This window comes from Phoxinus phoxinus (assembly GCF_949152265.1).
Source record: "Phoxinus phoxinus genome assembly, chromosome: 6".
Taxonomy (NCBI): Eukaryota; Metazoa; Chordata; class Actinopteri; order Cypriniformes; family Leuciscidae; genus Phoxinus; species Phoxinus phoxinus.
Window position 1 is genome coordinate 29,427,806 of NC_136881.1, and position 12,431 is coordinate 29,440,236.

General features: G+C 37.1%; 1 protein-coding gene across 2 annotated transcripts in view; it reads right to left on the bottom strand.

Moving 5' to 3' along the window:
- The window catches only part of stox2a (storkhead box 2a), a gene marked incomplete at its 5' end in the record, with an annotated part of 54,052 nt that overhangs the window by 10,310 nt on the left and 31,311 nt on the right, over positions 1-12,431 (bottom strand). For both annotated transcript variants that reach the window (XM_079615703.1, XM_079615704.1), the window contains one exon: positions 1,661-1,813. In XM_079615703.1, coding sequence (XP_079471829.1) covers positions 1,661-1,813 — 153 coding nt within the window. The remainder of the gene's footprint in view (positions 1-1,660; positions 1,814-12,431) is intronic.

The following is a 12,431-nucleotide window of genomic DNA, read 5'->3' on the forward strand; positions in this document are numbered from 1 at the left end:
TTCGTTGTAAAAATCATTAGTTATAAACTTAAGAGCTGCTTACACGACACCGTTTTTAACTGAAAACCGCATACTTTTAATGTGTTCTAGCTGTTCATTTACACGACGACGCCGTTTTGGTGGCCTGAGAACGCAAACTTTGAAATATGTTTTGAAACTCATCCCAGTGTAAACTTCAAAAACGTGAATCTGTGAGAATGGTGAAGCGTAGTCTTTCTTTACAAAGTAACATTGCCAATTACTTGTATGGCATGCATAATACAGCGTTTTTTTAGTCGTTTCCGTGGATCCGTGTGAACGGGACTCATTTTGATGACGTTTTTATCTGTAGAGAGGAAAAACATTTGTCGTGGGTAAAAAATAAACTTTTACTATCATGATACTTGTGTGCCGATACGATATGTATTGCGATTCTATATTCCTGTGTATTGCGATTCTTGCTTGCTTTTTTAACTCTAGACCATGGGGAAACGTTGAATGCACTTAAACATGATGGTGCAGGTCGCAATCCCTAAATGACTCTCCGTCGGCCATTAATCACTTTCTCGATATGACGTCATGCAATGCTCACTGTTTTCAACACATACCGCCTCTACTGAAATAAGGGGTAACTTTCTTTCGCCTTGTCTAGACTAAAATAAAGAAATTTAAAGGCACACTGTGTAATTTTTTGCCACTTGAGGTCATTTATTCAAAACAAAGGGGTAGCTTGATGACCCCTTGATTTCGCGGAATTATGGGCTTTGTTGTCTTCACCTCTACAGCCGGTGAAGAATACGACGGGACCCGGGGCAGAAATCATATTCATGGTTGACCAGTAATGTATTTAAAGATTTATTGACGTTACGAAAGGCATTGGAGCGGAACGAGGCCGCTGGAGCGATTGCTAATAAGAGACAAGCACGACACACAGCTTGAGAGCAGTGGAGCTTTTATTATGCCTCAGACCGATTCCGCTTCTTCCGATCATGCGAATGTGGGGTAATGCAGCGCTGTTTTATCATATTAGATACATTTGAGTGTGTTGAAAGTTGTTATAATGCTACTCTTTGCTACTCTGTGTGTTCCCTTGGCGGCTACTATATGAGACTCATTTCACACTGCAGTGAGCTAGATCGATATTAGGCATGGTAAATATGGTACTCGCAATAAATCAAGAAAACGAGATTTAAACAAAAAGACTAACCGTGTTGAGCTGTATAACAGTGATTAGTTTTCTGTCAATGAATGCATCCAAACAGTTGCACACTTGTCTAATAAAACTCATACTATATTAAAGAGTCTTTGGTATTTCCATTGTTTCTACAAAATAAAACCGGAAATTGAGGGTAACGTCAGGGTATAATGTCATTGATAGGCAACGCACAGTCATGGTCCGTGTCCTGGTTAAAACGAATAAACCTGGTAAAACACGCTAATTTCTCTGGATTTAAAGATTCTTAGAAACATTTGGAATAATGTAAGTACACAAATCAACAAAAAATATGGATATTTTGATCCAAAAATCTTACATAATGTGCCTTTAATATTAATTAATATCGAATCTGGAATTCATAAAAATATATATATATATATATAAAATCGTTAAAAAAAATCCAGATAGTTTGGTGTATCATTTTGCCCTCCCAGCCCTAGTACATAAGTGTGTTTGGAGGGCTACCCGGGAAGCAGGTGGCAAGGTGCTCCGTCAGCGCATCTTGTGTGACAGCCTTGCGGGCAGAGTTCATGGCTGAGATGGCCAGACACAGAATCTCTCCCAGTGGGATGAACTGAGACTGACTGATGGGTGACATACTGATTGGAGATACATCGCCTAGAGAGAGAGAGAGAGAGAGAGAGAGAGAGAGAGAGAGAGAGAGACACACACACAAAAAAGTTCAGTCCTACTTTACTAGAACATGTTTGTGTTGCATTAAAAATACGTTATATTTTAGGACCAATCAGTTGCCCAACAAGTAATCAACAAAATAAAATAAAAACTAAGGATAATTATGCTGAAGTTCAAGATGTCTCCAATAGTATTAATGTGGGACCTGTTAAGAGAGAGAGGAGAAAAGAGGAGTTTAAGGCCAGGGAGGGGCGTGGAGCTTTCAAGATGTTATCCGGTCACGACAGTAGCATGAGGGTCATCCAGGGTGTGTGATCACATGTTGCCAAATGTGACCTTATACTGACGACTCAGCGATAAGCCCCTCTGCCTGCGTAGGCAGAAAGACCCCAGGCCATGCGTCAATATTGATCCCAAAAAAGCACCCATGCATATTGGATTTACTAGAAACACAGCTCAGAGCAATCAAACATGTTATATCACATAATACATCTGAGAGATTATACTTCACTTTTGCACTTTTTCATGAAAACTAAAATGCCCCTGAAATGACTTTTGAGTAATAATGGAATATAATAAAGAATATTTTATATAATTTATGTATTACCCACTATTGTGAGATAATAGTGAGAACTGAGTCAGCATTATCTAAACCATTGCTGGCAAGGCAAGATTAATATTATGGATCATTTATACAGTTTTTTATATTGAAATTAAGTTCAATTCGGTCAAAGGAGAGGTTGGGATGATATTACAATGTATAATTATATAGCATTGTTCATAAAACAATCATAAATTGTACACTTTAGCAATCTTTATCGCTTGGAGATGATGTCCAAACTGATTAGCAGCAAAATAAACACTGATCAAGTGTCTGTTCACGTGCTTTGAAAGAAGCCCAAAAATATCATAAGAAAAACCATATCTTTTACACAGAGGTTAAACTGTAAGCCTGAACAACTCCTTTAACCTTTAAAGATGATGTTATGCTTCGCTACTTAGCTCACCATGCTAAAAGAAAGCATAAAACTGGTCCGAATCTAGCATGAAGGGCAACAAAGGGTCTGAAGCTGCGCTGCTAACACTGCAGGATGCAGATAGGATGACATCATCCACACGGAGCTGCTGCTCTCCTGGTGGGTGTGTGTGTGTGTGTGTGTGTGTGTGTGTGTGTGTGTGTGTGTGTGTGTGTGTGTGTGTGTGTGTGTGTGTGTGTGTGGCAGGCAAAGGACCATCACTCAAATCCCAGCCGGCTGTCTTACTGTTCAAGCAGAGTATGTACAGACAGCAACGTGCTGCTCGTAACCCTCTAGTCTAAATGACTTAAGAAGCATTCGTGACTGTAGGGGAGGCTGGTAGCCTAGTGTTGTTTTTGTGAGGTATCAGCATGTTAGAGCTAAATTCACTTGCTCTCCATTATGAATTTTATTGTTTTTACTTTAGTAGGGGGAGGAGAGTGGGTGTGAGGATGTGTGTGTGTGTGTGTGTGTGTGTGTGAGAGAGAGAGAGAGAGAGAGAGCAGAATGGAGGGAGGCGCAGAGAGACCCCTCCCTCAGCTCCTGTACTGCAGCCATCAGAAAAGGTGGCTCTGACGATGGACAATTACCCAACATGCTCCACTCCACACAAAGACAGGAGAGGTGTGACCAATCACAAGCAAGCTTCATCCACACCTTTTTTTTATACTCTCCTTCAGCACTGCTTACTGGCACACACACACACACACACACACACACCTCTTTTTGCTCTACCCTCTCCTCCGTCTCTCACACACACACACACACACACACACACACGCACGCGCGCACACACACACACACAAGCTAGTAGGTGGCCTGCTGAATTCGTTGTTATGGCAACGCATCCCAGTTGCTCTCTCTTGTTCCTCAGAAGTGTGCTGCTACTCCAGGATTTCTCTCTCTCTCTCTCTCTCTCTCTCTCTCTCTCTCTCTCTCTCTCTCTCTCTCTCTCTCTCTCTCTCTCTCTCTCTCTCTCTCTCTCTCTCTCTCTCTCTCTCTCTCTCTCGCACCCACCCTCCTGTTCTTCCTGTCTCCATTCCTGCTCTTGTGCTACACACTCAATCTTGGTAGTGAAAAATTGAGAAGAGTACGTTGGCTGCAAGACTAAGCAAAACCTGCTCAACCTCAAAGGCCATTTAGGTAAATAACCCGTATTACACGCACGCACGCACACACATGCACGCACACACACACACACATCATCATCATCTCTTACTCTTGGAGTAGTATGGAGTGGAGTATATAAACATGTTAAAGATAAAAATGAAAGAAGAATCATGGTTTCAACAAAATTATTAGCACAACTGTTTTCAACTATGATAATTATAATAAATGTTTCTTGAGCAGCAAATCATCATATTAGAATGATTTCTGAAGGATCATGTGACACTGAAGACTAGAGTAATGATGCTGAAAATTCTGCTTTGTCATCACATAAATAAATTACATTTTAAAATATATTAAAACAGGAAACACTTATTTGAAATATTTGTAATATTACTGTTTTAACTGTATTATTATTATTATTTATCAAATGCGGCTCTGGTGATGAGCATCAGAGACTTCTTTCAAAAAGATTTTGAATCTTACTGACCCCATTTATAAGTGTAATAGTAAAAATGTTACCATGTTTAAATCCATTAGATTTTCTCTTTGAATTGTGCAGAGCAGAAAATGCAGAAAAGTCAGTAGATTCCATCTGTGCCTGCCTGGTCATCATCAATAGTCATGGGGAACAGACAGCTATGACATTTATGATCACAAACAGGACTATGAATAGAACAAACAAACAGCCCGTCCTGCAAAGAAACTTGCGCTTTATACAAAAACAGCATTAAACCTAATGTTCTGTTTGGGCTCTGAGAGACTCAAATATGGTTTCAAAACCTCAAAAAACATACTTATCATAATATCAGGATGCTACTTTATGACTTTGTTTTCATAAGATCAACATATTTAAACTATAGACCCCAGATATAAAAACATGAATAAAGCACTATAATGAATGAAAGCATTATTATTGATGCATGTACATTATTAATATTTTTGCATAGCCCTACACCAATGGGGTCTCTGGGACCGCAAGCCAATAAAACAAAGTTAACCTTTGTTTATTATCCTCTCTCTTTCTGAAATAGTGTCCTCAAATAGTGTCACATTATTCACACTAAAATACAGCATTGAGTCTTTGTGAAAGCCGGCTTGTGTGGCTGCAAGCACATCTAAGGTGACGTCATCCCACTGGGCGTAAGCATTTGACAGGAAGGGGGAAGAAAGAGAGAGAGAGTGAAGATGAGGTCAAGAGATGAGAGATAATTTACCATGTTATAACTTACAATCAATGTATCACAGCTTCTAAAATTGTTTAAGAATGTAGCATTTGCTGCAAACATTTAACCCAGTGAGTCAATGAAAATGGCAAACACTTCACTGTCTGAAATGTGTTAAGCAAAGTAATTTATGATAGTTCATTTAATGGGGAAAAGACCAGTATCAAGTGTATTTTGAATTTGTACTAAAAAAGGGTGGATATATTTTTCATGCTTTCATATTTTTCATGTCACTCAAAGTTTCAAGGATATGCATGAGCCTTTAACTATAAGCTGCCTTCCAATTACAGGGACCCTGCGCAGTGTTCACTACACAAGTGTATATAATAGCTCTGTCAATTTATAGAAAATATAATGTCATAGTGGTGTGCGATATGACCAAAATCTTATATCATGATATGAGTAATTTTATTTTACAATAACAATATATATCACCAATATAGTTATTTTTGCTTTAAATAAAGTTACGATATTTAAAAAAAAAAAATGTTACCATTGAAATTTCAGAATTCTTATCACCATTTTCAATATCATTTAAAAAAACATTTTCAATATCATTTAAATAAACTTTACTAGCCTAAATAAACCCAAGCTTACCGAAGACAAGCAAACAGTAATAAAGAGAGAGCAAAGAAAACAAACTACAACAGAAAAAAGACACAAATGAAATAGACCTACCTGAAAAAATTCATGCACTAGAAATACTACATAAAATGTATAAAGTAATCAAATGCATAAAATAAAACAATGCATAGTCTTTACTGTGCAAATTAAATATACATTTATTCTTATTAAAGTTACAAAATTGATTCAGCAGTGAGAGATTTTCTCTCTTTTTTGTTGTTTGATTAGCATGTAAATTTGGATGCTGTCACTTTAAGACCGACTGCACAGATCCAATATACTCGTGCATTTTCTTTCTCAACTGTGTTTGCGTTCACTTAAGACATAAATTACTCCGTAAAATCACCTGTTTTTAAACTGCAAATGCTAAAATACGCATGCAAGCTTTCGTGACCACGCAGCAAATTGTTGACAAATTTCACCGGTTAATTGTGTACCAGTATATCGCCCACAGTAAAACCTCTACATTTAATAAGAGACTGTTGTGAAACCACACTTGAGGGGAATTAAGCTGACTAAAAGTGCTAGAACCGTAACTCATTTTAGCGCAAGATTTGGGTAAACTTCCCTCTCCACTTCCTGTGAAATGATTTACCTAGTGAATTTCGAATGCCATTTGCAGTGCTCTTCACTTGTAGCCTAATGTATATGTAGCCTACTCTTCTAACAATCTGGAACCACACTTAAAATGTCTGAATATCCTGTGAAGTCCACTTAGCAGTGCACTGTTGGGCAATTGATATCAATACAGATCTGGAATAGGGGAGAGCGGGGCACAACCTAACGCATTTTGGTTTTGGCTCAATTATTTAAAAAATAATTAGGTTAGATTAATCTTTTTTTTTACACAAGAAACATACACATCTCTGCTACAAATGAACACTTAAAAATTTTTTCTAGGACCTTCCATTTTCGTACAGTTGCACTGAAAGTGAAAGAAAGTGCAAATGTTACAACTTACCCCATATGCGGGGTTAGTTGTAACAGACAGAGGGGTTAGTTGTAACACTTGTGTGTAACACACATAATTCAGTACTATTTTATCTGTATAGTTTGATATTGTTTGTACATCTGTATAGATAGATATCCATACATCCATCCCTCATCCAATCATCCTTCTATTATGGATCAATATCATGGATAGAGATATAGGAAAGGGCTGCACAGTTTTGCATGCAAAATTATTATTATTATTAATAGTAACAGTAATAATAATAAAAACAAGCTTAAAATCACATTTTAAAGTGTTTATTACATGAAAACAGGCAATATTTTTAATAAATAAACAAGTGATCAATATAGTAAACAAATCCCATAGCCTACAATATTGTGAACACTTGGCGGCTTAGTTGTAACACTGTGCTACAACTAACCCCGCTGTGTAAAAAATATTTTAAACCTAGCTAACAGTTGCTAGGAGTTGCTGACATGTTTCAAAATGGTGCCATGTTTTAGCCAACAAGACAGTGATTAAGGCAATATAAAGTTAGATTTGGTGACATACACACACAACTCAGAAACAGAAAAATACGTATGATGAAAAAAAATACTTAGATGGTGTCAAAACACTCTTTGTCCCGTATCTTTACAAAATATTACCAAAACTATTCACAAATCCACGGGAGACCGTCTTCTGGCAGCGAGAGAAAAAGAGCGTAAATACAACCCGCGTGACCCTGAGTAACTACGTAAAAGGTCCGTGTTACATTTAGCCCCGCGTTAGGTTGTGCCCCGCGCTCCCCTACTACTAAACAATATAAACAATAATAAGAATAATTTTGTTAGCCCTTCTGTTCCTCACTATGGGCCGGCCTTTTAAATGGTAAAATAAAATAAAATAAAAACTACTGATATTAACTGTGATATTAATTATGATGAAAGGGCAGTTGTGCTTTACAACAAATGGGGGAAAAGAATCTTCTGTGAGAGATGTCACCATCATAACCTTATTAAACTCAGGTAGAAGTTTGACTGAGGCAACACTAGGTGGAGGCAGGAATCCAAAATGTCCAAAACCAATGCAGGGGGAAAAAAGAGAGCAGCAAAATGTTTTCTAGCATAAATGTATTTTTTAATCTCATATCTTTCATTCTTCTAAGGCTGTCACTCTGTCTTGAATATTCAAAACGTTTTGAATATCAAACAAATGTCCATCTGCAGCCTGATCTTCCAGAATTACTGTATTATTAGAACCAACGTTGGATAATAAAGCTAATTTTCTAGCCTATTGATACCTGAAAAACGCTCAGTCAATTCAGGGGTGCGACCACACCACTGAGAGAAGATGGAGGCTTGGTCACCTGACTAATCTCCTTGGTGATCTATGATGTAAACATATATCACATTGAGTGGGAGCGAGTGAATGAGGTTCAGTGGGGCACAGATTTGTTACCTATTTGATATGTAAAACATGCTTGTAGTCTTGTATATTTTAAGGTTTGATTATTTTATGATAATTTTTAAAATGTTTGATTCATGAATGGCAAAAATGCTAATTTAAAAGTAAGGTTCCTCTTTTTTCTAAATAGTTTAATAGTGCAGAAACTTGTTATGAAACCTCAAGATTCCATAGAAGACTAGATGCAAGAGTGGAAAAGTGAGTCTAAAAACATGATAAAACTTTCAACGACTGACAATGACTGATGATTTTCGAATTGAAAATGTGATTTCTGTTTATCTAAACAATGCAATATTACATCACAATTCCATGATTATAAGATTGTCGCTCAACAACCCATGTATCTTGTACTTTGTTAGCACTACATCTTAAAAAAGTACAAAGAAACAGAGAAAGAAAGAGAGAGAGAGCCTACCTAAATCCTCACAGCTGCCCACTGAACGAGAGGTGACCTCATTTTTTTGTGGGAGAGGACACAAAAGATCTGTCTCCATGACAACAAACCAGAAAAAAAAGTGTTTGCTTGTACACACCAAATGTGGCCAGCACTACCCTTGGAGCCCTATTGTATAGGCCATGCTTTCCACTTGTGCTGTGACGCTGTTCACTCTGGGAAGGCCTGCAATAGTTGAGGCATAGATCAAGAGCCAAGTGCAAATCAAAATCTTTCAGCAAATGGCTGAAACTGCAAATCACTATTTTTTTTCCCTCAATCCCTTTAGGTGAAAGTGCGTTTTTCTAGGTACAAACTTTCCATTAACATTCTACGTTAACATTCTAAACTTTCCATTAAGATTCTACATTCCACATTAACATTCTAAACTTTCCATTAACATTCTACATTACAAAAGATGGGGAACCACATATTAAAATGGCTTTACATACTACTAATCTTAAAATACGCCACATTGATACATCAATCAGTATAGTATGACAGTCACCCTCTCCCACACATTCACCATGCCTACGAATTACATCACGTCCCATATGGCAGCCCAGCAGCTTCAAACTAGTTCAACTCCACCCATAAGACACACATCCACACACACTCTCTCTCTCTCTTACTGATAGGTAGGTAATGGATTAGGGTCACCAGACTGACTGGCAGGACTAAAACAGGTTGTAGGACAGACTTAAGCCTTGTTTATGTGTAGCCACGTCAGAATGCACCACAAATGCATGTAAATTTAGCAAAGCACACCTCAGTGACCCCGAAAACATATTGGTTACATCCACAGTATATAAATAGACATATAAACCATCACTTTGAATTCATATTTAGGACATGTGAGTGGATTGGGCCATGTGACACAGCTGGCAGTCAAAAGCAAAGCAGGACACTTATCAGAGGTTGCTAGAACAACTTCATTTTTTTAATAGGCAAATTTCCTCAACGTTGTTTTTAAAATGATCAGTTTAGCTATTTTTAGACCGAATTAATTCTAAATTTTAGACCCAGCTTAATAGGGTCCTAGGCCAAGTTAAGATTCAAATAGATGGGAATATTGAGGTCTCAATTAGTAACTGAATCAGTTTTGTGAAACTCCAGACTAAACTGTACACAATATATTTTAAAATGTATGGTAAAAAAAAAAAGGCAGATTTGGTTGCCAAGAATTTACCATTAAATATATGGTGGCAATGTTGGGATGGATATTGGTGTCTGTATATTTTATGATATAATGTTAATATACCTATACTTGAACTAGCAAAATAGACCAATACTCGTGTAGATGGTGCGCAGATTCATATACACAAAGACAAAATGCCATCAGAATAACATACAACACTAAAATGATGCAATAAGCATGAACTGAATAATAGAACATATAACACAAAACATCCTAATGTACATTACTAATAACAAAAATGATGAGAATCAAAATAATTTATACAAAATATAATCATATATGATATGTGTCAGTGTCCTTTTACTGTTTTTCCACTGTAAATTTACACAGTATTTGCATTGTTTACTTGCAAAAGTCATACATTAACAGTGTTTTACAGTATTTACATAAAATGCAATGTTTACAGTTTTTCACAATATATGGTAAGGTAACTTACAGTTAACCAATTGAAGGGTTTTTATTGTAGCATTTTTTTTTTCTGTAAGCAGAATGTCAGACCCACTCCCTGTGTATAATCATAGCATACTGTATATGCAAAGTATATTTTTGTTCTGTAAACATGGATTTTCAACATACAATAGTACTACAATCAATGTCAATAAAATGCATTTTCAGCTTTAAAGAAAATGCTGGGCATCCATTAACAGTAGATCACAGTATGTTCATGTTGTTAGTACAGTTAGTACAATATTTCAAAGACAAAAAAAAGAGTTCCCCGGAGCTACTCTTCTACATTCTAATTCTCATTTACACTTTCTAAACCACCGGCGGTGGGTCTTGGCATTACATGTGTTACTAGGCTGAATACTTTTTATTCATCATTACACCAATGGATAAAGTCTGATGATGCGAAGCAGAGATATTGTGAGCGCTAGGCCAGCAGGGTTAATGTGCTGCTAGCCTAGCCTAGCCTAGCCTAGCACTGCCTCAGATGAGAGTATACAGACTGTAGGCCACTCCACTCCACTGCATTGACACACTTTCATTCTGCAAATCTGCGTAATGCGTCAAGCACCATATGGAATTTATATAAGAAGTATTTTATCTTTAGAACATTGAATTTAGATATCGACTTCAATAAAACATGCTAGTGAATATGGATGTGAAATCCTGGACCAAAATATCAAGTTTTTAAAAAAAAATTATTTGTGTATTAGCAGCCAAGGTCACCACGAGAGCTAAAATCAATGGCAGTCTATGTTATGCTATTGACTGGTCTGGCTAGCTTGTGCCAAAACAGAGTTCCGCCCCCTGAACAACCCACATTAACACTTAGATTATCTGATATTGAGATAGAACTATAAATGTAGTAGACCATGTAATCATTTTGTATATCTGTTAATGTTTACATTTACATGAAATGAGTCGTAAGCAATTCCAGTCTCACTTCCTGTTACATACCTACGTAAAAGTTTAATAAATTTACATAATGCCAGCCTATGGTCTTCATTGGTTGTGCGCGAACAAAGTCTACTTTGACCCGCCCTCAAAAACTATAGTTGTAGCTGAGACCTGGAAGAGTTCGGTTCGTGTTTGGATTGCGTCAAGAAGTTGCTGTTTTCTTTGCTGCGAATCCACTGTGCATGCATTTTAAAAGGACGAGGACTCACGCTGGAATGGATATGGGGGGGGGAAACAATGCCATTGTTACTGTTCGTATCATCGCATAAAAGGTGAAGAAGCCTCTGGAGTAGAGCTGCACGATTCTGGTTAAACTGAGATCATGATTCTCCCATGATTCTGAACAGACAACTAAACAAAATAACACAACATTTATTGCAGTCTATTTAAAACGTTTAGTTAATCTGAATTAACGGTTTGAATAAATGATTTAATGACTCACTTATAAATACTTCACTTGATTCAATACTGGATGAATCAGCATTTTTGAATGAATCTCTTAAATTAATGATTCAATGACATTTTAACAGTCACTTGTCACCATCTACTGGTGAATTGATATAATCGTTATTTGAAGCGTCACGTTACTTTCAAAAGGTGATTTGCTCTATTTTGATCATTTCAGTAGACATCAGTGTTTATATCCAAACTATATAAACCAGTTATTCTGTGATAATAATGATTGTAACACAGAAAAAATGAAAGTGTTTGCTTGAAAAGACTTGATACCTATACATGACTCGCTCTGGGTCAGCAGCAGCACAAAAGCAGATTTCAAGGTTCCGGTGTGAGTTTAAAAGAAAGGTGAATCGTTGTCATTTAGAAATGAGATCGCATAGGTTTTGAATCAAGATTGCGATCATTTAACGATTAATCGTGCAGCTCTACTCCAGAGCTAAAATTCCAACACCCGCTGTAAGCAGTAGACCAATCACAACAGACCGGGCAGTCTGACCAATCAGAGCAGTAGGCTCGCAGAAAAAAGGAGGGGTTTCAAGAGACTGAATCTTCGAACGAACCGTTTTCAGACTCTGAGAGAAATTAGGTGAGGTGAGGTGCAATGTATATTATGAGAAAATTTAAGATTTTGTATAGGACTATAGGAGCCCTCAAAATAAGCAACCTAATAGCATAATTAGGGCACCTTAATAAAGCTGCTTAAAAGCCACTCACCTTCACTTTCATGACAAAATAAATGCA